Below are 25,784 nucleotides of genomic sequence, written 5' to 3'. Positions count from 1 at the left end.
TGCTGTGAACTCTTTTTATTCTTTTTTAACAACCAAGTTATAAACCCTGACAGGCATTACTCAGAATAGCAAAAGCTGGCTGAAGCTTTAATTGCAGCCATATGAATGGTGCTGCTCTAAATAACGAACAAATCCCCTGTCTGAAGAGGAACAGGAATACTATGGATGTGTTAAAAGATTTCTGAATGTGTTGGTTCACCTTAAAATAGTACCAGGGAAATGGTCAGATTTTTCTCCCCAGCTGCTGTTCAGGAGAGCAGCCCCTGGATGCCAATCCTTCCTAATGTATTTCCAGAAAATGTGTAACACCTGAGCGTGCTGCCCACAAAAATCAATGTAAATGTCTGCACTGCCCTTAGATCAGGCTGTTAGGCCCTTCCTAGAGGAGAGAGGCCCAATTATGGAGCATAAATCCTCTCCTGAGCAGTGGGCAGTGTAAGGAGGGTGTAAATGTGCTCTGTGCCCTGACTGCTGTGCAGCCCTGTTGAATCCCTGAGGTGTGCAGAGGTTACCCAGGTCTTGCTGCAGAGGCACAGGCAGCCAAACAGCATCCACAGCTGCATGCAATTTTTCCTGAGGTCAGGAAGGTTGTGTTTTGAAGTTTCCCATTGTGCCTGCTCCTTCAGTGCCTGCTGCTGCCCTCTGCAAGCAATTACTGGGCCAGATCATTACTGACAGCAGTCCTGTGGCACCACATGCAAACTGGAAACCAGCCCCTTTGATTTCCTGCTCTGTGGTCAGGCAGCACCTGCAGCTTGTGCAGAAGAAAAGGCACCTTCACAACCATGGCAGTGAGTAAGGAGAAGGAGAAATTGTCCTGTGTGAGCCTTTGGACAGAGATTCACCTTTGTGGCCACATCAGGAAGGGGACACAGTTCCTGTGTGCCCAAGGACACCCCAACTCTCCTTACTGACCAGACACACTTCCCTATTATTCCTGAAAATATCATCATGCACAGCCTCAAAAACTTGAGCAACATCCTTTCATGTGCTTCTGGGTTTTATTCTTGCTTTTTTTTTAACATGCAAGGTGGAAAAGTATGAGGTAAAAGAAATGGCTGCATGAAAATGGCACTTACTGTGAGTTATAAATATACTGGTTTGACCTCTCTCTGAATATCAAATCAAGCAAGATTCAAAGGACACAGATAGCATGGGAATAATAATTTCATTTCAAGAAAATACCTTTACAATAAAATAAAAAAAAAGGACATATAACTCTCTAGGTCTATAATCTTGTCTTTTTTGATAATGGGAAGATGAATGAAGATCACTAGCAGGGGAAACATAAGGAAGCAGAGAAGAGAGATATGTCTACTGCAGCAAATTAACCTGTCAACCTTGCTTAAAAGGGTTATTTTTAAACCCTATTAGCTGCAGGTTTTCATAGTTGTTCAACATCTTCATATTCTTATAGCATTACCCTACACAATTCAGGTGCACACACAAACTGCAAGGTGCTAAGGATTCCCTGGTAATTTTAGTTTCTAACACAAGCTATCAATTCCTGAAGTATGAGCACTGAAGAACAGCCACCATTCCTGACTTTCTGAAAAACTGTAGGAGCATCACAAGATCTTTAAGTGATGGGTACAGGGCAAATACCATAAAGGGGAAGAAACTTTCCCAGAGTCCACATGCAATGGAAATTCAGTAACAGTGAGAAAGGAAAACTGCTCATGGCCTTCACCCTTGAAGTCTCAGAGCTTGAAAAATAATTAAGACAGGACTTCCATCCCCTAACCTTCAGTGCAGTGAGGCAGTGTCTGATAACACAACATCCCTGAGAGGCTGTGCCTGCCTGGGCAGCCTGGACACATCCAGGTGCCACCCTCCAGCCATGAGGGGCTGTGAAGGAAGGCTGAGGGGAGCCCGTGCAGCCACACTGGTAAAGCATCCTAGGGACAGGAGAAGTCTTCCTGCACCCTCTCCTGCACCAGAACATTAATAAGAGCAAATAGATACACATGCCTAGGGTCTCCAGAAAAAAATTCCACTTGATAGATTTGTGTCCTCAGCCATAAACAAACAAACAAACAAACAAACAAACAAACAAACAAACGCCTCCTTGTAGCTCACCTCCATTTCCCCCCTCCTAGCTACAGACCGGGAGCTCTCACCCCGGATCTGCTGTCCTGGCTCCAGCACATCCCAGACACTCTTCTGAAACTCTGCCTTCAGCTTTTCCCCCTTACACCAACCCTCAGAAAGGAGGCTTCTGCTCAGTGCTGTGTGTGTGACTTTAGCAAGGCACTGGCCATGGCACAGAAGTGCCCAGGTGAGAGCCAGCCCTTCCCTTCTGAGCTCTGCTCTGTGCCCCCCACCCCAGCCCAGGCTTCCCAGGCACTGACCTTGACTTTCTGTTGGTGATGGTAGATCTGCCAGGCGATGTGAACGTGCATAGCACACCACTTGCCAGGTTTCTGGAAAAACAAGACATGAATCAGTAACTTTCAAAGACTTGAGATGCTTTATTCTATTTCTAAAAGAAAACAGACCCTGAGCCCTGTCTGCTTTGGTCTGGAGGATCCCCACACCAATACAACTGAAAGCAAAGGGTTCCCTCTCCATCCTCCTGGAAAGCCAGAACTGGAAAGCCTTGTCCCTAGCTAGGGAATTTATCTGGCTCTCCAGGAATGCTCCAGCTGGGCACACTCCTGTAACCCTCTGATGCCACTGGCTGAGAGTGCAGCTTGTGTGCTGGGAGGCTGTGTCCCTGTGAGCAGCTGCCCTGCACAGCTGGACTGTTCACAGCTGCACACTCAGGTCATTTCCACAATTGGCATTTCCACCAAAAGATGAAAATGGAAGCGGTTTAAAAGGTCACTCTGATTTTCAAAATTCATCTGACTCCCTCATGTAATTGCTGGTGTGTCCCTCCACGACTTCAGCTCATAAATGTGCTGAAAACAATGAAGGTCATTCAATTCACTCTGTTTGGGGGGAGTCTTTGCATCCTCCCTGTCCCCCCAAGTCACAGGAAGGAGAGAGGGAGGCAGGAATCATAGTGCTTGTTAGGCCTCCTATTGAGTTTGTACTCCATTTCCAGCACAGCTGGAAACTGTCTGAAAAAGACTCATTTGAGAGATACTTTCTTCAATTTTGTTACTCAGGGGTCTGTAGTTACCTACACAAGTAATGACTCCTGCAGATTTAAAAATTACCAAAGGAATTCAAGAGTCTTCTTAAGCTACTTGTAAATTAAATGTTTCACAAACTATGGCACATGGTCTGTCTTCTATTTCTAGCTGTGTATCAACCAATAATTACATCATTAAAAAAATAAACTCTATCTCACAGACATACTACCCTAAACTCAAGCCTTTTGCTACTTTGCAAAAACTGGCTGGGCTAGTGATTTAGTAAGTTCACTAAAGCAAAATCTAGACCTTTCTCTTTAATATGCTGAAAGATTAAGAAAAACTCCTTTTGGATGACTGGTGAACTGGATCTTTAGATCCTTTTTTAAAAAATATTTTGTGTTTGAAGGCGATTGTCTGTCTACAGTGGACAGTGAGATACCTGGGTGGGACATACCACACTGAATCACACAGACAACACACAGTAAAATAATAAAGCAAACTCCTTCAGAGTGCAGTGAAATAACAGGGAATCTGCCAGGATCTCTAGGATTTGCCTCAGGAAACCATGATGGAAGGAAGGATCAGCAATATTTAAGCTCAAGTATTCATGTGAGGGGTTGCATGAAAAGAGCAAAACTTCCAACTGTGAAACTCTGCCTTGTCCTTGAGTGATCAGGAGCTGCAGGAGTGCCTGTGCCCTCCCCAAAAGCAGGGCAGAACTGCCCAGGTGACACTTGGCAGCTCTCATTTGGAATGATTCTGTGCTGCAACCTGGTGGGACTGAGCCAAGCTTGACAAACAGGAGCACAGTAAGATTTCTTACCCTCAACATGGGCCTGAACGGATCTGTCAACTGTGAAGAAGAAATGACAGCTTGGTTACACGCCTGTCACTCAAACAATTGCTCTAATTAACAAATCTGTATGGCTTCATTAAGAGACTAAATTAAAATGTTAAAATTTTACTTTCAAATGAAGCCCTTTTGGATAATAATTAGTCCTGAGCCTCCATCTCTGTGCTGTCCCCTCCCCCTGGCTGTGGCACCTGAGTGGTGACGAGCAGCTCCACCAGGCTCACACAGAGCTCTGGCCCTTGGCAGCAGCAGCAATTTGTTGATTTAATGCTGCAGAAATGGCTGGTTAACTGCACTGATGGAGGCACAGATCTGTCCTTTGGGCAAACTCCTGCACTCATCTTTCAGAGCTCCTCAGCTCACAGCAAGGCTGGATAATGGACAGGGCTCAATCCCACAGAGGGGCTGGGATGGCTGGAATGGGGTGTCAGCCATGCCCTGCACACCAGCACTGTGCCCACCCACCAACCAAGGTCATGGCCTTGTGCCTCACTGCTGCCCGAGCTGCTCTCTGGCATAAATGGGCTTTGCCTTAATTATTATCACACTGAAACAGATGTTGGTAAACAGGGCCCATATAAAAACCCAATTTTCACATTTTTATTTTTGATGTTGCGTGTTGCGGGTTTTTTTGGAGTAGATTATTTTCTTATTCCCCTTTTTTTTGCTCGTATTTCATCAATAAATGCTGGGAAATAATTCAATTTATTGGGTACTGCTCATTTGTTTTGGATTTTCTGTTTTGAAATGCAATACTAAGGGAGATTTATAGGTGCAGAAGGTATTTAGCAGGCGCAGTGATGGCACAATGCATCATCTTGAAATAATCGAAACTTGCTCCCAGTTGAAAGGGAACATAAAGCTAAATGACTTCCTGATGGGAGGTTCTGGTTATCTCTGCACTTAGACAAACAAACAGAAATGTGGTTCCTCTTGGTGTAAAGCTCCTCAGCTCCACTGAGCAACCCAAAGTACTGGAACTCAGCCTAACACAAAGACAACAGCTCTGGAGGTTCAGCCATGCCACAACTCAGAATTTTAGGGAGAGCTCCTCAGTGCTTTTTTCTGAGAGTTCTCCTAAAAATATCTGAGTGTGAAGTTCCTCGTGGAAAAAATGGCCATCAGTTCAAACACACCAACAACCCTTGGGCAGAGGGACAAAGTGCTGAGGCAATAAATGCTGTTCACATCCCCTGGAACTCAGAAATCCAGAGGCACCAAGTGATCAATAAAGTGCATCCGTATTTCACTGGGGCAATCAATGCTACAGTAACCCAGGGAATAGCTGTCATTACACACATTAAAAACAATTACAGAGTACAAACACAAATCTTGGGGAGGTTTGTACATTTTCTAAGCTGAATTGGACTTTTATGCCTTTTCCCCTGGGCCTGGGGGGGAGAGAGCTGCCATCAAGGACAGAGCTCTGCCAGTGCACAGGGGCTGTTTTAAATGTTTCCACAGAACTTCTGCAGCCCTCCCTGATGAAACAGCTCAGACAGCTTTGGTTTTAAGGGTGTAAATTTGGACTTTCTCAAGATGGCAGCTCTAGCATTCAAGGTTTTCAGGAGGAACAGATTTACTTGAGAAAAAGAAAGCAGTTTTTACAGACCCGTGGATCCTTCTGTAGAAGGGTATGTGGGACCGTTCCAGGTCTGGCTGCAACATCAATAGGATTGGAAGTCTGGAAATTCCACAAGGAGAGACAACATTAATGAGCTGCACACCAGTAACAATGCCTACAAGCAACAGAACGTGCAAAATAATAGTTCTTTATCATTACATTGTCTAAGAAATGGAGATAAACTTTTTAAAAAGCAAAGGAGAATCATTATAATCCACTCAGTAATATGAGTATTATCATCTCCATATCCACACTTTGATTATCCACCAACTTCCCATTACTTTAATCAAAACCAGTGAGGCAACAGTGACTTTTTAAACTGGAAAATCTTCTAATGTGAAAAACCTGATTAGGAACACATTTATGACACAGCAACAAAAGCAGCATGTGGAGGACCCAGCCCCTGCTCTGCTGATTATCAGTGATGCACTCAGCACACAGAGCATCACTGCACAAGGACCTCAACTCCATCCACAGGCACTGCCCCAATATGGGCATCAGGAAAACATCCACTTGGAAAAAATTAAAGCCCTTCCTATTATTTGAATGTCAGTAGTTAATAAAATGCAGTTTTGTGGGGGGGAAAAAACCCAAACAACAACAAAAAAAAACCCACCCAACCTCCCTACATTTAGACAGAGCGTGTTCCTATGTCAAAGTGAAGAAAATAGAAATCAGCTCCAGCATAACTGACAATTAAGTAAGAGAGTTGTTAACAGTCTGATTACCATACAGACAAGAATCTCACTAATGAACTGCAATTTACATATTCAGTCATTAGAGTGGATGGGCCAATTTCAGAAGGTGTCTCCTCTGCAGAAATTCCACTCCTGATTTCAGTCTTTAGCTGCAAAGACTACAGACTGACTTCTTCCCACTGATAAATAAAGAGTGACTCCATAAAAACAAAAGAGAAAAGCCCTGAACTCTCCACATTTCTCTCCCCCAGTTATCACCCAAGAGGAGAGCCAAATCAGTGTTCTGCACTGTGCTGGAGCTGGGAGGTAATTATGGAATGAGTAAACAAGAATGAGCACCATTTCTTAAAATCCTGATTATTACATGACCTTTCATTAATGCACACTATCTCAGAACTAATTATATTGCTTCTAAAGTTAACCATGCCTTTATATAAATAATTTTTAAAAAATGTTTGTAGATGTATCTGAACCTAATGAGAAATAACTTCTCTTTGTGGTAAATCTGGAAAAGGTCAATTGTCTCCTGTGGAATGAAGCTGTGGGTCAGAGCTCAGCCTCTCCAGGATGTGAACCCCCTGCTAAGCCCAGCCCTGCCCTGAGCAGTCCCAGGTAATTCCTGCCTTACCTTGGGTTGGAAAGCTCCTTGCAGCGAGCCAAAGGGGCCGGTAGGAGGGATCATGGGAGGAATACCTGATACAGCTGGAGGATAGGAGTGAAACAGCTGCAACAGAAAGAGAAGAACATCAACACCGGGTCACCACCAGCACAGGCAGCTGAGAAGGACACAGAGAGCATTCCTGCAGAATAGTAGGAAAATGTTACATGGAGAAAACTGAGAAGCATTGAAGTGATCTCATTGCAACAATGTTAGTTAAAGCAGTCGATGGGATGTTCACAGATGTCATGAGGTTTAGAGCTTAAAAGCAGTTCCAAAATCAGACAGCCAGCAACCTGTACCTGCCTTGGGCCAGCAGAGCATAAGGGAGACATTTGCTCCTCAATTATTAATTTTTAAATTGGAGAGAGGTTTTAAATGGTTTCAGTCTGTGACTTGTTTGAAGAGCAAAGGCAGAATCCTAAGCTGAATGAGACTCAGAAATCTCCTGTTTAAGTGGAAAAAACCCTTACGAGTTCTAGGATATTGTATCATTAAAACTCCATTAGTAGGTTGGGATTTTAATGGTATCTGTAGGAAATGAAGAAAATATGCACAATTCTTACTTCATTAGTCTGTCTGAGAGGATATCCTGCCACATCTAATATTAGCAGATAGACAATCTGATTTGTTAAAAATTAGTATTTAAACAAAATGTTAAGGCAGAACCTCTCAGGAATGGATGGGAGTTTTCTGTAAGGAGAGAATGCTCAGCACAAAAATGTGCCCATCTCCACTGACTTCCCTGAGCCCAGTGCTCTGTCCTAAGGGAATTTGGGAACAAACAAGATGCTGCTCTGTGCTAATGCAGACAAACACAAGGGAAACAAGCAGGTAAATTAAACAAATAAATTGTTCCCTGTGAGGATGGTGAGGCCCCGGCACAGGGTGCCCAGAGCAGCTGTGGCTGCCCCTGGATCCCTGGCAGTGCCCAAGGCCAGGCTGGACAGGGCTGGGAGCAGCCTGGGATAGAGGAAGGTGTGCCTGCCATGGCAGGGATGGAAGAGATGGTTTTTAACATCCCTTCCAGCCCAGCCCACTCTGTGACTCCATGATAAACCATCACATCCCAATCTGCCCCTGTCTCTGTGCTCTGCCAGTGAACCTTTGGCTTTTGTTGCGACAGAAAACTCCCAGTTTCAAGAAAATGCTGCTAGCACACACCAAACTACTTCCTGGTGGGAGTCAGGGATTCAAAACATCACACTCCAAACCCATTCTTGCTGTGAAACCTCTGGATCTCAGAGGGATGGATCTAGGAGAAGATGGATCTAGGAAGGGACGCATCTAGAAGGGGATGGATCTAGAAGGGGATGGATCTAGAAGGGGATGGATCTAGGAAGAGATAGATGTAGGAGAGGATGGATCTAGGAAGGGACGGATCTAGGAGAGGATGGATCTAGGAAGAGATGGATCTAGGAGAGGATGGATCTAGGAGGGGATGGATCTAGGAGGGGATGGATCTAAGAGAGGATCCAGCTCCACTGGAATTGCCACCCTAAAACCTAATGGGGTTCTCTGGCTGAGACCAATTCCCCTCTGATCATGGCTGAGCGAAGTCAAACTACTGTGTGCTACTTTTAAGATCAAAATAAATGAGTTAATGGCCAATTGAACAGAAGCAGGACTGGGCAAAGTCAAAGACTGGACAGGAAGGGTGGAAAAACACAGAGCAAATCCCATCCCAGAGTAAATCAGTACCACAAAGTTGTGATGGATTTGGATATGCCAGGCATTCACATGTGCTTTTCTTCATCATTTTTCCTTCCACTAGCTTATCTTGCAATGTCATTTATCCATATTGTATTTACTGAAAGCTGAGAAAACATTTCAGAGGTATCAGAAGATTTTCTCAGTTTAAAAGCCTGGTATTGAGGCTCTGTTCCTGTTGCTGCTGTTGTTTTTAATTCTATTTAATTTGGACCTGCTCCATCCAATGGTGCAGAAAACATTTTGAGATTAGTTGATACTGAACTATAGGCATTTGAGAAACCATTAAGAGACATTTGTCCTCATTTACAATAACTTTTAATGGGTAAAATGTGCTTTAAATTCTCCAGTGTCTTCTGTCTTTAATTCTCTGTGTAATGGACTAATTCTAAGTGATGGCAAAAGATGTAATACTTCATATTCTATTGGCTATGACTAATAATAAGGAACTCTTTCCTCAGTTTTATAACAAGTGGTAAGTTGATTAAATGTGGCCTTTCCTCAAGGTCAGAATTATTAATTAAATATAAACAGTTTATCTCCATGATTAATTTGTATCAGTTAAATTCCTCCAGCTTTCAGAATTCACATTTCATAGTCAAATGCTTCCTTCTTCCCAAGAATTCCTTCTCTTTTGAGCAGCAGTTTTCCCTTCTACCTTTCCCTGGGGAAACATGCAGTGACCACCTTGGCCAGGTGTATGTGATGCTAAACTAGACCTGGCAGCAGCTGCAGGTAAAAGCAAAGCCTCACTGTGCTAAAACAGAAGAACTAACACTGATTTAAAACTCAACATTAGCTTCTATATGAGCTGCACTCCCTGTTCCAAAGTAGATGGATTATAAGTCTCAAACAGACCCTGTTCTCCTACAAAGTTCACCCACACTCAGCTTTAAGATATCTGAGTTCCAGATGTGGATCTACAGCGGGAGCTGTTGTCCCTAGAACAGTTCCTTGGAAGTGCCACATTCTGACAGCGTTTCTCCTGCCCTGTGGGTGTGCCCCCAGCCCAGCTAAGGGACAGCTCCCATTCCCTGTGCCCTGACCAGTCCCAGGGGAGTGACCAGGGGAAACCCAGTTGGCCTGGCCTGGCCTGGCTCACAGGGGAGTGACCAGGGGACATCCAGCCGGCCTGGCCTGGCTCACTGGGCAGGGTCCAGGGGACACCCAGTTGGCCTTGCTGTTACCCCAGTGCAGACACCATGGCATCCCCTGGGAGCAGCTGTCCCACAGTGACCATGGGGCAGCCTCTTCCTAAGGACAAACCCTTCCCTAGGGAAGGCAGGAGAGACCAGGTCCATGCCTTGGCCCAGCACAGCTCCCTGGCTAAGGGAGCACAGCATGGAGTTCTCCTGACCTTAGAGGGGTGAGGCCATAACCTTTGCAATCCAGGTAACTCCCAGATTCCTGAGATTATCTGACTGAATTTGAACAGCAGATAAAGCTGGAGACTTCTGCAACGCTTCCTATCCTACACTGCCAACTTCTGTGCACTGTCTCCCAATTCCATGTTCTTGCTGAGATCCACAGGCCACAGTGATGACAATGTCCTGGAGCCCTGTGAAGCTCAGCAAATCAGAGTGCAATTGGACACTGGTGCAGGTGAGCAGCAGTGCCCTTTGGAGTGGAGGTGGCAACATCTGCCCACTGTTCCTGGAGCTCTGAGCCTGCAAACACTGAGTCCCAGCTCCTCAAATGAAGTGCCAGACATGGACAGACAGTTCAGGGGCAGGACAAGCTGTGAGCAGAGGGTGTGTTTAATCCAGATACCATTGTCTTAACCAGTTTTTTTTGCCCAGTTCCACTTCTAAGCAAAACCAACACATAAAGCCAAATGCTCTGCAGATTTCTGAGTGCTGATGCAGTACTCCTTCTCTCATCAAAATATTGCTCTTGGATTAAGAAACTCTTGCCAGACACCTGCCTCTGCCAATAGGATGAAGAAAATGTAACTCAGAGTTCAGCAGCAAACCAATCAGTAGATTCAAACCCTTAGGAGCAGAAGCTTTACATGTAACTGGAATTTTAAACATCGGTTCATCTCAATAAGTAATGTTTTTGGTAGCTTAGGTAAACACATCTAGTGCATAGTTGGATTCATGTTGCTGTCATCACACAGAGCTTTCAAAACATAGCAAGCCCAGTGGATCAGATGAAGCTTTGAAATCTGAGTAATAAGACAGGTTTTCAGATTTTATCAAACAAAGTATGATAGATTGGGAAAACTATTAGATTATCTATCCCTGAAGGATTTGTCTGATAGTTTGTCAGCCCATTTTAAGTTCCTTAGCAAAAATATCAGCCCAAGGGTTTGTGGCACAACTGAAACATCGTGATGGAATCACTGCTCTCTTCTGCTTCACGGAACAGTCAGCCCTTCTGTCTCATCTTTTCAGATCAAACCTGGATCCAAATGGTGTGTGAGCAAGAGATCTTTTGATTGGAAAAGCTGATACTGCATCTTTATCAGAAACAAGCACCACGAATGCAAGCCTTCAAAAGCCAAAGCAACCAAGGACGGTAATGGTAAATCCTGGAGTGATGATTAGGGAGAGATTCGACACTGTGCCATTGATTGAGTGGTGATCCCAACCCACCACAGAAAAGCAGTGAAGTCAGTTGGAAACAGAGCAATAAAACTCACACTGTGACGGTAGAAGGGGTCAACTTTTGTAGGATATTTGTCAAACTGCAAAGGGATCAAAGCACAAACTAGTTACTTTATATTTCCTTGCTTTACTTCTGTTGGCAAAATAGAAGACAACTTCTCTATTATTCAGCAACCAACAGAGAGGAAAAAATATGCAGAAAAATAGTTTCCAATTAAACTGTTTGGGATTTTTTCTTTCTTCAAAGTAAATCAAGATCTTTTTGGGACAGGACAAAGGAGGAGGCCCCAGAGCAAACTCTCCAAACAAGACTGGCCAGAGTCTCACCCCTCAGTCCTGTGCTGCCACCTGAACCTCACATTGTGACAGAGGGACAGCCCTGCCTCGCCTACCCAGACACCCCTGGGCAACACAGGAGCCCTTCCCCACAACCTGGTAAATTCTCCACAACACTTTTGTAATAAAGAATAGAGTTGTGCTCTACTTATCCTCACATTTCTGCCTGGGGTACGCACCATGGGCGGTGCTGGCGTCGGCATGATGGCAGTGGGAGGGATGGCGTGGGGGAAGGGCGTGAAGGTGTGCTGGTGGGTGTGTTGGTGTGTGTGCTGGTGCTGGTGCTGGTGCTGGTGGAACTCTGTCCTCAGGTAGGGCGGCGGGCCCAGCGAGGCCCCGCGGTCGGCGCTCTGCGAGGCCAGGAACCGCGTGTTCAGCTCCTGGCGCAGGAGGTCTTGCTCTGAAACACAGGAGCACAGAGGGACAGAGTTAACGGGCTTGGAAAAGAGCTTGGAGATCATGAGTCCAACCTGTAACCCAACACCACCCTGCCACCCAGACCATGGCACTGAGTGCCACATCCAGTCCTTTTACAACCAGGGACAGTGACTCCACCACCTCCCTGGGCAGCCCATTCCAATTCCCCATCACTCTTTCTGTGGAGAATGTTTCTAATGTCCAGCCTAAACTGCCCCTGGTGCAGCTTAAGGCTGGGTGCTCTCACCCTGGGAGCAGAGCCTGACCCCCACTGGCTGCACCCTCCTGTCAGGGAGTTGCAGAGAGTGATGAGGTCTGCCCTGAGCCTCCTCCTCTCCAGGATAAACAACCCCAACTCCCTCAGCTGCTTCTCACAGGACCTGTGCTCCAGACCCCTCCAGGCCTTGCTGCCCTTCTGTGGACACGTTCCAGCCCCCTCATGTCCTTCCTAAATTGGGGGGCCCAAACTGGAGAGTGCCGGGGAAAACAAACAATAAAACAACTCCCCCAAGCTCTGGGGCTTTTCCAGGCCTTGTGCCACTTCCTTTGCTGTCTGTGGATAATCATGACACAGTACAGGGTAAGAAAGCCCCCTCAGGTCTTCCACCAGATCCCAAAAGCCTGAGCATTACAAAGTTTCTATTTCCCCTCTCACCAAGTCTGTTTTCCCATTTCTCTGAGTATTTATGGACACAGACACAGTCCTGAACAGGTGAGGGTGGACGAGCAAGCTTGAGTGAGCAAACAAGTGGATTCTGCTCACAGGAGCATCCTGGTGGATGGACACAAAATGACACTACACAAATGCTCCATTTTCTTCCCCTCAGTGACCTGGTCAGGCCCTGGCACAGGGTGCCCAGAGCAGCTGTGGCTGCCCCTGGATCCCTGGAAGCGTCCAAGGCCAGGTTGGACAGGGCTTGGAGCAGCCTGGGATGGTGGAAGGTGTCCCTGCCATGGCAGGGGTGGCACTGGATGGGCTTTAAGGTCCCTCCAACCCAAACTTTCTGAACACACCTGAGCCCAGCACTGCTGTGAGCTCAGCCAGCATAGACCCTCCCTGCAGCCAGGGAAACTCTGCTGGGCACAGACCACAACTGCATGAAGCCCTTTGCTGTGGGGGGCACAGATTCCATGTGGGCACCTCGTGAACTCAGCTGTGTTTCACTGTGGGTAGAACAAAACAAACCTGGGAGAACCACAGCCTTCCCAAAGCAGTCACTCCCAGGGCAGAGGGAACGTCCCTGGCTGTGCCCAGGTGTTTGCTTGGCTTTGCCACCACTGTGCTTAGCAGTCAGTCCCCACCACAAGGCCCAAACCCCAGTTATTCTGACCAAACCCAGAGCTGAGTGTCCCTCGCAGCTCTCACCTGAGTAAGTGCTCCCAGCTGGGTGTCCTGGAACCTGCAGCGTCCCTGAGGTCAGCGGGGGTGGCGGGGGCAGAGCCGTGGGAGGGGCAAACATATTGGGGTGGTGTGGGTGTGCGGGGGGCTGCAGGGCGGGCGGGAAGCTGTGCAGGGGGCTGGGGCTGGCCAGGGACAGCGGGAACGGCGACGCCGACGGGTGGTGCGAGATGTGCGGGGGAGGCGCCTGGCTCTTGGCTGGGGTGCTGCTCCTGCTGCTGCTGTTAACGAGAGGAGGAGCTGTCAGGGGAGAGAACAGCCCGGGCACACACACACAACACAACCTCAGCAGAGAGAACAGCCCCGGCACACACACACAACACAACCTCAGCAGCCCCTCGTGTCAAACGGCGTTACAAATCCCAGTTACCATTTCCAATCCTACCCCTTCTCCAACACCTGCTCTGGTATCTTTTACTTCCTTTGGTCCCCACACCCCTGAGCTGGGCTCTCCTTTGCTGCAAGAGGTTGCTATTGTCCCACAATAGCACAAAGGAGTAATCAGCCCTGTGCATTCGTGACTTAATTATCAGGTCCTTTCTACATGACTGCTCCTGGTTCATGTTTTCAGGCAAATGAAGCTCAAAATCACTGCATTAATAAAAATTTAATTTTTTAAAGTGAATTACTAAGATGAAAGACTGCAGAAAATGTGAAATGAAGTTGAGAAGGCAACAATAGATTTGTGCTTATTGTACAGGTAATGTCTCTCTCTACCCACAACAAAATGAAATAAAACGAGTCAACAAAAGAAGTGTTTGTGATTACACCGGCTACATTTTTTCAGGTTTCATTTCCTACTTATGAGTTTTTAAAATACATTCATGGAAGGCTTAATTCTTTATTTCAAGTAACAACACGCTTCTATTGCAGTGACTTTTAAAGACAAGCAATACCAGCTTGGTTAAAAATAAATCCAGGTCTTAAACACCTCCCAGTCTTTAGTCAAACCATGAAGCAACCACAGTGCTACTTCCCCAGGTCTTGAAATTCACACCTGCCTGTTGGGAGCTTGGATTTGGAGAAGGATAACCCAGCTTAGAGTAGGGGAAACCTGAGGTCCCTGACTCAGAGGCCATCACAGGTTCCTGTGCACATGGTGATTTAATCTCACTGCTCATCTTTGTTATCCACAGATAAAAGGTGAGGCTGATCTCACCGTGGCCAGGTGAGAGAAAAACACTGAAGCCTGCAAAGTGTCAGCAGTGCAGGAAAACACGGAATTGTGAAGTGCCTGGTGTGTGACTGCTGGTGCTGGGCTGTCACCAGCTGCACCTCGATCGAGGGGCTCCTGGGCTCCCTGCCCTGGGGCATGGCAGCACTTGGAGAAAACAGATATTTACAGGGGTGGGAGGGCAAAACTGTCAGCCTTCAGTGAGCAGCCCAGTGCAGGAACTGGGCTTTTCTTCCCCAATCTACACTACGCAGAATTCCCTCCAGGAACCCAAGTATGGCAGGAAAAAAAATCCAAAGCAAATGAACTTTAAATACCCAGTTTATGGGATCACCGGGTCACAGAGAGTGATCCTGCTCATCTCAGGGGAGGAATCGGGGTTAAATGCATCAAGTGCCCTTTATATCCCAGGGATGGGATGGGCTGCTCTGTCCTTTCTTTATCCACCTCCCCTCCAGGCTCAGCCCAGCATCCCAGACTGTGCACCTACCTTAAGCTGTTGAGGCTCAAGCTGCTGCTGTTGTAGGCAGAGAGCGGCTGCGAGAGGCTCTGGGGATGGGGCTGCACGGCGGGCAGGGCCGGGTGCGCCGGGGGCAGCGGCGACTGCGGCCGCGGCGGGTGCGGGCCGGCCGGGGGCGGGCCGGAGGGCTGGCCGGAGGGCTGGCCGGAGTGCTGGCCGCAGGGCTGGCCGGCAGGAGGGCGGCCGGGCTCCTCCGGGGCCGGGGGCACCGGCACGGCCGGGGCGGGCGCTGGGGCCGGAGCCTCCGGGCGTGAGGCGAGCGCGGGGCTGGGGCAGCGGCCCTCGGGAGGCGGCTCCAGCGGCGGCGGCGTCACCTGAGGACGGGGGTCTTTAGGCACCACAGGCTCAAGTATTGGGTCTTTGCTGCTGTCCTGGCTCTTCTCTTGGCTCCTTTCTAGTCCTGATATTTTGGGGACAGCTGGGCCCCTAGCACCAGAGTCGTCATTGTCAGCAAGTGCGCCAACTCCCACCTCTTTATCTGCAACAACAACAATGGAGAGAGAAAATGCTTAAACATGACACAGCCAGGCCAAGCCAAAGCCACTGCTGGGCCACTCGCACTCTGACTGGGCAGCTCCATTTTGTTCCCATCAAGAATCATACAGGCAAACGTGAAACTGAATCAAATCCACCTGCCCCAGTAACTCTCCTCAGAATAAAACATGACAGAGAAGACAGACCCTGTTTAGTGCTGCTATTTTCCATTGTTGTTACTCATCATAATCCCTCACTGAGGGAACAAGCTGAGGGAACTGACCCTGAGGGAGCCACCAACACCTGAGCTCCGTGCTTCTCACTGAATGGTTAACGTTGGAAAAGAACTTTAAGATGGCCAAGTTCAATCCCTCACCATGTTCACCACTAAATCATGGCCTCAAGTACCACATCCACATGTTTTTTGAACACTTCCATGGTTGTTGACTGAACTGGTGCCCTGGGCAGCCCCTGCCAGTGCTGAGCCCCCTTTCCATGGGGAAATTCCTCCTGATGTCCCCCCTGCCCCTCCCCATGCCCAGCCTGGGGCCGTTCCCTCTCCTCCTGTCCCTGTTCCCTGGAGCACAGCCCGACCCCCCCTGGCTGTCCCCTCCTGGCAGGAGCTGTGCAGAGCCACAAGGGCCCCCTGAGCCTCCTTTGCTCCAGGCTGAGCCCCTTCCCAGCTCCCTCAGCCCCTCCTGGGGCTCCAGCCCCTTCCCCATGACACAAGATCTGAACTTTAGAACACACACTAGCAGCAGCCTTTTTTGGTTTGGCTAATGGAGTGACTTACTTCTATTTCCCAACTCTTTAATAATAATAATGAATATAATTATAATTTTAACATCCGTACATTGGAGTTTTGCTGACTGGGGCTCCACAGCAATTTCCCATTGGAACTGCTCCCCAAACCTTCTGCCAGTGTGGATCTGATCCATGGCAGCCCTTGGAACAAATCCAGGGGAACGCTGCTGACCCAAGGTTGGGAAAGGTGCTGCTTTGCAGGTGGGGGATCAGGAAGCCATTTAGGGCCATATTGCACAACAGCTTGGAAGAGCTGACTTAGACCTTCAGCAACCACAGAAACACAGCCCAAAGGAAACATCCAAGGTTTGAAGGGCTTGGGACAAGCTAAGAATTAAAAAAGTGTCCAGTGTTCTAAATAACCCTAAGACAAGACAGCTTTACTCCTCCTTCTGCCAGTTTTAATAGGAAAAATGACTAAATGCATAATGAAAGAATATCCATTCAGAGAAAATTGTTGACAACTCCTTTGTGGAAACCCTGAAGTAAAGGAGTGAAATTCAAAGGAAGGGGAGTGAACTCTGCCAGCCCATGGCCTGGGCACCTGTTTGCCAAGCATCACTTCCCTGGAGGCAGCCTGGCAGCCATGTGTGACAAACACAGCATCATTTGAGTTTAATTTCAGTAACAGACCAAAAATAAACCACACCAGAACCTGCTCAGTAAGTATTTTACAGGACCAGTGCAAGGGTGAAAAGCCTGGTGAAGCAGAGGATTTTCACAGGTTGTAGATAGGAGGGAAAAGGGGGACAAAGGGAGGCAAAAGGGAGGTAAAGAGGAGAAAAAGGAAGCAAGAAAAAGGGCTTATTTTATAAGGACCTTCTTTATTCACTCGTGGAATACCTGTAACAGGCAGAGAGGCTCCTCCATCAACTCGGATGGGATGATTATGGGGGGAAGAGTGGGACTCCAGAGGGATAAAAACAATTACTCTGCCATATGCCCAAGGTCTATCCCACTGCAATAAACTCTAGGTTCTAGGTAAAGGAAACTTTGCTTGCATTAACTCCTTGGATCAGTCCTCTTTGATCAAACAATATTACAAGTTAGAGTGTGATCCACACATGTTAAGGCAGGTCCCCCAGGAGGAGAGAATGAGCAACAGCTTGTTCAGGAATAGGACGATCTATGTTCCAGTCCTTATGGCTGTAGGAGTTACAAGTTTTTGGGTTTGTTGGAGTTTTTTACACAATGGCTTTGAGGACTCAGGCTTGTCACCCTACTTACTACTTAGTTCTAGCAGGTGGTCTGGAAATCCTGCAGAGGTGATACTTCCAAACCTAGAGGGAACACCTCGCTCTCAGCGCATTCATTAAATCCTTTCCTTTAGCCTCTCTCATGTGTCACATTTATTCAGCACAGCTCAGTGCTGGGATCTGCTCCTCCTCCCCAGGAGAAAGGGGCTGGGGATGCCCTTGTCTCCTGGGTGTTCCCTGCTGCTGCTCACACCCCCAGTGCACAGCCCTCAGTGCCATCCCTGTGAGTCTGCCCTTGGGAGATGCTGCCTGCAGTAATATGAATGTTATTCCCAGTCTCCCAGCAGCCGTGCCCCTGGGTTCTGCCTCTCCTGTGTGACACCAGTGCACCCACACTGTGGCCCAGCCCAGCTGTGCAGGAGTCCCAGCACACACAGCCCTGCCTGCTGATAACCATGATGGGTAAATCAGAACCAATTCTCCAGCCCACTGCATCTATTTGGGGAGTTGAAAAATCCCCCCTCAGTGATAAACACTACCAACCACAGGTTTCATGAGGAGGGCTCCAGTCCCCATCAACAGCACTTCAAGGTCACACAGACAAGATTGCTCTTTTCCTACCCTGACTGTCTCAGTGCAAAAACTCTGGGGGAAAAAACCCTTAATGTCACTATGACACTGACAACCCAACTTTCTGAGGTTGTTTATCATCAGAGGAATTCATCTCCACCCAACAGCTAAGCAGGCACCAAGCTAACTTCATTTGCTGGCAGTCTCCACACTCTGCTTTGGATAAACTGGAATTACTGCACTGGGATTCAGGAAAGCAGTGACTGTGATGAAACTTCCATGCTGACACAGGCTCCTCTTTTTCCACTGGGTTGATACTGCATCCACCAGCAGCCAATCTTCCACTAAAAAAGGAATAGGGCCAGAATTCCATGCTGAGGACTGAGGAACATTGGCATTTCCCAGACAGGAAATGCAGCTTTCACTATCTTCCACTCCTGTGCCCCTTGATGTGCCTTCAATCTCAAATTCCTCTGTTTTTCACTCAAACACACAAACTCAAGACAAAGAACTCCAGTCCCCTCCACGTGACCCTGCTGTGCATGTGACTATCATCACACCAGGGAGCAGCCAAGGCCACCGTGGGGACACCTGTAGGTAACCCAGGTGACTCAGGTGACCCAGAGAGACTCTGCACCTGGGAGGGCCAGCAAACACTTCCCTCTGGAGACATGAATTTGTGTAATAAATACAGGCAATATGCAGCTTTCCATCGCTGTCTCTCTTCCTAATGTGCAAATCACGAAAATCTGACCCAAACTCTGCGTTCTGGCTCCCGTGTCCCACCTGTGTGGTTCCAAAGAGGCCAAGGTTGGCCAGGGGTGGCCACTGGGAACATCACAGCCACAGGAAGAGCTCAGCTGCTCTCCACTGACAAAAAGGCCCTGTTGGAATTGCCAGATGTGACATTCCCAGAGAATCAATGCAGAACCCTCTCACTGTGCCTGGCCAAGGTGTTTGCAGATGGGTCCAGGAGCACCAAAGAGCAGAGGAGGTGCCAAGAGCCCACACAGGGTGTGCCATGGCCACCCTCAGCTTGGCCAGTCCCGAGTGCCCTGGGCATCCCTGGCCTGGGGAATGAAATCCCCTCAGGGACACCACTGCAGGACCATGTCAAACCCACAGTGGCCAAACTTTTTTCCCAAACATAAAATCATCCAACTTTTCGGTGTCCAGGTGTGAGTCAGCCAGGTCTGGATGGCTGTACCATACCCTGTCCTCATCCTCCTGCCCGCATCCAGATTCAGCCTCCATGCCTGGCCTCGGGCAACTTCAGAACTCAGAACCAGCACTAAATTTTCCACTTTCCTGAGAGGAAAGTTTAGGATTAAGTTCAAAGACCTTACTGCACAAGTGGGAAAATTATAGGAGCTTTCAGTGTTCTGCAGCATTATCTTTGGGACTGAGCATTCAGCCTACCAAAGAAATGTTTTATTCCATCAGTTAACTTAAAAACAGCATTAATTTTCTTTCACTGCTTTGGTAAGTTGAACTCTTGACACACTGTATCTGCCTAACTCACATTTTCTCCAAACTTCTTAATGCAAGATAAAAACCCAGATCTTTCAAACCCATTTTCTCCAGCTTTACCATGGATTAGTGGGGAGTTGGTACAAACTGTCACAACCAATACAAACCCCCAGGACATCTCTGGAGTCCTGGAATGCAGGACTCATCTCCCCACAGACCACCAGCTCTTTACAAGCACTTTACAAGGCTTGAAATAGGCTTGAAATAATTAATCAGATTGCAGCCCTGATTGTCCCTTTCATATTGATGAGACGTTGGTCAGTGCAGTATCTGGATGGGGAAGGCAGGTGCCAGGAGCTGTTACTGCCAGAGGGAGGAGGCTGTGGGTGCAGCAGCCAACACACATCAAACAGGCCCCCGAGCAGCTCAGCTGTTGTACTGGATACACATAATTTGCTAAAAACAATTTCTCATTTTTAGCACACAGTCATCTTTCATCCTAATTTCCAAGGACACTAACAAAGCATTTGATTATGCAAATGAAGAACATGCCTTCGAAAGCACAGCTCCTTGCAGCTCTGTCATCTGCTGATAGCAATTACTCCACAGTGAGCAGGTATTTAGCACAAGTGAACAGCAAGGCTGGTGACACACTTTGTACTTAATTATAAAACAGAGAAGAAAATCATTCAGGACAAAAGATTTTGCTACCTCCTGTTAAAAATGTTTATCCTCTGCACTGAAAGGGATTTAATTGTCAACAGTGAAGTTGCAGATCAATGAAAAGAAGCACTTAGTGGGATTGCACAAGATGCTGACAATTCTTCAGTCATTGAGCTGCTTCTGGCCTTGATTTGAGAATGCAGAGTTCTTCAGTGCTGCAATGAAACCATTTATTTCACCCAGCTGTTGTTAAAGAGAACACTCTCCATAAATGTAACTCCTCTAGCTGTACACTGGGAGCATATGACAGCACTTATTTCATTTTTTTTAAAGCACCTCTTGATTTGGTACAAAGAGATGGGGTAAAGCTTTCCAGAGGGAAGAAAGTAGGGAATATCCAAACACCTGTCTGTCAGGAAATCCTGGCACTTGAGTAAATAAGAAGGAGCTGCAGACAGGTTTAACATCCTCACAGACCCTGCAAGAACTCAATCCTGCTCCAACACACACAGCCAAAGGTTTATTTCCAATAAAATCTCTTGACTTCCTAACCCATCCAGCTGGGAATCAATAAATGACATCATTAACTACACAGCCCCAAAGTATTCCACAGCCAGGCCCTGAGGGATGACTGAAGGGGGCTCCCAAAGGGGCTGGAACACTTCCCAGGTGGGAAGTGATGCTGACAAAGTCATTGGGGAATACTCTTTACTAATAATGGGTTTGTGATCAAGGAGTTTCACCTTCCCGTTTCAATTCTGCGTTTTAATCAAAGACATTCAGGTTTTGTCATGGCAATCTTTCTAAAACACACCTAGAAACACAGAAAGCCCTTGTGGGCCCAGGCTGTGCTTCCCACCCCTCCAGCACAAGGCTTTTCCCAAACTGCTGCACAAACCTTGGAGGCAGGATACAAATCCCACCTGCCCAACCATGAGCTCTGCTCCTGATCTCTGCTCAAAACTGTCTTAGACCCAAACACCTGGGAGTTTCTGCCAGGATTCTCTGGAATTGTGGCAAACACCTGGGGCTTTTAATGCACCTAAATCTCAAGACTTATAGAAACACAGAATGGGTTGGGTTAGAAGGGACCTCAAAGCCCATCCAGTGCCACCCCTGCCATGGCAGGGACACCTCCCACTGTCCCAGGTGCTCCAAGCCCCGTCCAGCCTGGCCTTGGGCACTGCCAGGGATCCAGGGGCAGCCCCAGCTGCTCTGGGCACCCTGTGCCAGGGCCTGCCCACCCTCACAGGGTGGAATATCTCCCCAGTATCCCATCCATCCCTGTCCTCTGACAGTGGGAAGCCACTCCTTGTGTCCTGTCCCTCCATCCCTTTCTCCAAAGCCCCTCTCTGCCTTCCTCTCTCCTCTTTTGGCTGTCACAACAGCACCCTGTGACCTGTCAGTGGGCAGAGCAGAAGGGTGGGAGTGCACTTCAAACCTGCCCAGAGGAGATGAGGTGACAGTACAAGACAATAATCAATTAAAACCAGAAAACACTGCAAGACTAGGTAATTTTCTCAATTATCAATAGGAACATGACCTCAGCTCAGGATTAACCCCATGAGAGGACAAGGAGAGGAAAATATCTTGAGTTTATTCATTGCCCCTCCTACTTATTGATTTGCCCTGGCTACAGATGCACAATATTCCCTGAAATGCCCATGACATCTGCTCATTCCACTTGTGTGTGACAGGATTACTTGAATGAGCTTGAACAAAACCAGCTTTCAAAAGCAGCCTGAAAGGTATAACCCTGTGAACACTGATGGAATGTAACCTGACAGCTCAGCTGAATACACCAAGGACCACAAGGATGTGTGTGATATGTTTATACAGCAAAATGACACATCTGTTCCCCCTGAGAGGTGTCACACCCCCAGCTCACCAGCCACACAGACCTGGCTCCTCTGTGAATTTGTTCTTTACAGCCAAAGAGTTTCTGATTTAAAAGGCATGATGCCAATATAAGCAGAGAGCTTAAAAACACTTGCTAACACTAAGATGGAGCTCAGCACGACTATGAGAATTCCCATTTTCAATTACAACTATTTCAGCTCAAGGAGACTTTGCTGAGCTTCCACATCCCAGTTCCTCCATCAGGGTCACTTTATACTCTTCTCATGCTTGGCACTATTTTCCTTGAGTTTCCAATGCTGCAGAGAAAAAGATTAATGTCAGAGAATTACAGAGTTGTTAAGGTTGGAAAAGCTCTCTAAGATCACTGAGTCCAACCCTGCCAAGGCCACCACTAACCCATGTCCTCACATGCCAGATCTGGACACCTTTTAACTCCCTCCTGAGCTGGTGACTCCACCACTGCCCTGGGCAGCTGTGCCAGGGCTTATCCAACCCTCTGCTCCAACTGCTCAGGAAGCATTCTTCTGGTCTGGGTTGTACCAACAAGGGCAGAAATGAGATTTTATTGTTTCTGGTCAACAAATTGTCGCATTAAATGTGTTAATTATATATGTCCAGTAACACCCATCTTTTTGCAAATTGTCTGAATTTCTTGGCACCTGAAAGCAAAATTCAAGCAAAGGTACAAAGTCAGTGTGATGGTTCTTGGGAGACACTCCTCACTCCTGAGGCAGACATCTTCAGGGAAGCTCCAACTGAGGTGTTTGACTCCAGAGACATGGATCCTCTGTGCCTTGCCCACACAGATCACTAAAAACACCCTGTAAAAATGCCTTTGCACACCACCATGAGCAGTGCTCACCTTCAGGACACACCAGCTGACCTGTCCATAGTGAACACAGCAGAGCAGCAGGGCAGGGTGGCTTTGCTATGAAGGAGGAGCTGTCTGGGAGGATGAGCACATCCTGAACACAGCAGCGGGAATGAACATGGGCTCACAGCCAACACAGCACCTCCAGCTCAGTTCAGCCCAGAGCCTCACTCATAACCTGAATATCCACAATAAATGGCAAGCAATGGAGATTAAAGTCAGATGTGCCCCACACTGTCCCTGGGATGTGGGTAATGAGCTGGCAGGACACAGGACTGGCACAGCAGTGTCCCACATCCAAGAGGACACCAACATTGGGGTGTGACGGCTGAGGCTGAGGATGGCCCCACACGTGGGGATTTTCTATCCAAACTGGAATCATTAGCCTGTGTATGATTCATAATAGCATTTGAAAAATGTCCTGTGGTCCTCACTTTAATTTTGATTCATGCTGTGCATTGCTGCTGAGGCTAATTGTTATCCAGCAATGATGAATCCAAAGCCTCCAGCCTCACGAGCAGGACTGTGCGGTGTTGCCTCCATGTGACAGGGAACTGTAATTCTAAAAGGATTAAAAGTTTACCAGCACAGCCATGTAAAGCAGAAAATGAATTGTTCACTCTTCTCATCTCTGTTTGGAAATTAGATTACAGGCTCCAAGTGAGCTGAAATACAGAATGAGGCAAATCTTTGTGATTAGCTCACAGGTGGCCAGTGAGCCTTTCTGTGCCTCAAAGGCTGGCAGATTCCCATTAGCTGCAATAATAAAAGAATGTGTACTTATCCCTCAGCCCAAACCCTGCCCTGTGCCAGCACAGCTACCTGCTGTGCTAATCCTCAGAGCCAATATCACCACCCTCAGCTGGGAGCTCAGAAGTTTGCTCAGCTGTCAGTTGGGATATTTGGGGTGTGTGGCTCACCCCTGCCCAGCCCCAGGCCCCACTGCATCCTCAGCACTGGGAAGGAACCGGGGTGCTCACCCTGCAGCCCCAGGCTGGCAGCAGCTGCTTCCCAGCACTGAGACCAAAGGTTCCAATTGGTACCATTCACCAGCAGTGCTTCACCTTCCTGTTCTCTCTGCAGAAGGCACCTGTGAGTGTCAGTACAGCAAAACCCACATTTTAGCAGAAATCAGGAGTCAGAGCTCACAAGTGGTGCAGAGCATCAGTGGTCCATTCCACCTGGGATTTGCTCCTCGCTCCTGCCAGCTGCAGATGCAGTGGGACAACAGGAGCCTCTCAGCCACAGCCCACACACAAGGAAACCTCTCCAAGCCCTCCCACCACGAGGCTGGTTCACACCAGGAACCTTGAGGGCTTCTTCTTCTGGCAAACTGATATCCCCCTGGCAGAACTGTGATAACTTTTTTATTATTTCTGTAAACATCTAATAATCCTCTGAACCCTCCTAAGCTCTCTACCTTAACATTACCTTCCACCAGGGAGCTCTACAACTCAACTTACAATTTCCTTTTCTTCCTTTTATAGAATCAATGAACCATTAAAATTGGAAAAGGCCTCCAGAGATCATCAAGCCCAACCTCTGACCCCCATGCACACTAAAGCACACCACAAAGTGCTGCCTCCTCTTGTCTTTTGAACCCTTCCAGGGATGGGGACTCCTCCACTGCCCTGGGCAGCCTCTGCCAGTGTTTAACCACTCTTCCAGTGAAGAAATTTTTTCCTAATATCCAACCTGAACCTTCCTTGGAATGTATGAGGCAGGGAGACGAGAACCCATCTCCTTATTCCCACACTACAAATTTGCTAGAATATTTCAATTTAACTTCATAAAATTTCTTTTACATGAAAAATTAAAAAAACCTGTTGAACAGTGGTGCTGTGGACCAGTGCTTGAGGCCCCAACCCTTGGCCCAGCCTTTTCCTGATGTGGGGCTGTTTTATAAGCTGCTCTGGGGAAACAGGTGGAATTGAAAGTAACCTCTGCCCTCTTCATTTTCTTTTTTCTAAAAGCACCCTTTGCCTGACCTGGCAAAGCTTGCTTCCGGTGCTGCTGCTGCTGGAGAGCTGCTCCTGTCCCTCACCCTGCACAGCAGCACCCACTGCAGGTCCTAAACCACCACGGCTCAGTGTGAGAGCCTCCCTCCAGTTATGCACATATTTAACTGGATGTGAAGGGAGTCACCTCCTGATTAGGCAGCAGCTGATTGATCTGGGGATTAATGTGACACTGACACCTGGGCTCAGAGGCACCAGCTGGCACTGCTGGGGCCTGGGGATGGACCTGCTCGGATCTTCCAGTCAGGGCATCAAAAGTGCCTCCAAACCTCCCTGCTGGCTGCTGCTGCAGCCCCTGGCAGCCAGACTGGGGGACTGAGTGTCCTGCAGCTGGTGGGGGTGGTGGACACTCTCCCCAGGCCAGCACATGGTGCTGGCTGTGTGCCAGAACCCCAGGCTGGGCCAGGCTGGCAGGGGGCCCAGGGGTCCCTGTGGCACCTCCCTGCCCAGGCAGGGCCATCCCAGAGCACAGGGCACAGCATGGTGTGCAGAGGGCTCTGCAGGATCCCCGCTGAGGGAGACTCCAGCCCCTCCCTGGGCAGCCTGTTCAGGGCTGGGCACTGCCCAGGGCAGGAGCTGTGCCTGCTGGGCAGGGGCAGTGCTGGGCTCAGTCCCTGCCCAGGGACAGAGCCTGGGCCCTGCTCTGCCCCTCCCTGCACACAGGGGCACCCAGGGACACACAGGGACACTCAGGGACACCCAGGGCTGAGGGCCCCTCTCAGCTGGGGCTCCTCTCCAGGCTGAGCAGCCCCAGCTCCCTCAGCCTTGCAGCCAAGG

At 48.1% G+C, this 25,784-nt stretch overlaps 1 protein-coding gene across 1 annotated transcript in view; it reads right to left on the bottom strand.

Moving 5' to 3' along the window:
- The window catches only part of LOC311161340 (autism susceptibility gene 2 protein-like), a gene marked incomplete at its 5' end in the record, with an annotated part of 71,686 nt that overhangs the window by 12,652 nt on the left and 33,250 nt on the right, over positions 1–25,784 (bottom strand). The window contains 8 exons of the mRNA XM_084218847.1: positions 2,352–2,423; positions 3,907–3,936; positions 5,549–5,620; positions 6,887–6,982; positions 11,271–11,315; positions 11,751–11,971; positions 13,355–13,608; positions 15,052–15,559. Of these exons, the coding sequence (XP_084074973.1) occupies positions 2,352–2,423; positions 3,907–3,936; positions 5,549–5,620; positions 6,887–6,982; positions 11,271–11,315; positions 11,751–11,971; positions 13,355–13,608; positions 15,052–15,559 (1,298 nt within the window). The remainder of the gene's footprint in view (positions 1–2,351; positions 2,424–3,906; positions 3,937–5,548; positions 5,621–6,886; positions 6,983–11,270; positions 11,316–11,750; positions 11,972–13,354; positions 13,609–15,051; positions 15,560–25,784) is intronic.

The sequence above is a fragment of the Fringilla coelebs genome (assembly GCF_963513975.1).
Source record: "Fringilla coelebs genome assembly, chromosome: 20".
NCBI classification, from domain to species: domain Eukaryota; kingdom Metazoa; phylum Chordata; class Aves; order Passeriformes; family Fringillidae; genus Fringilla; species Fringilla coelebs.
This window is presented reverse-complemented; position numbering and strand designations above follow the sequence as displayed.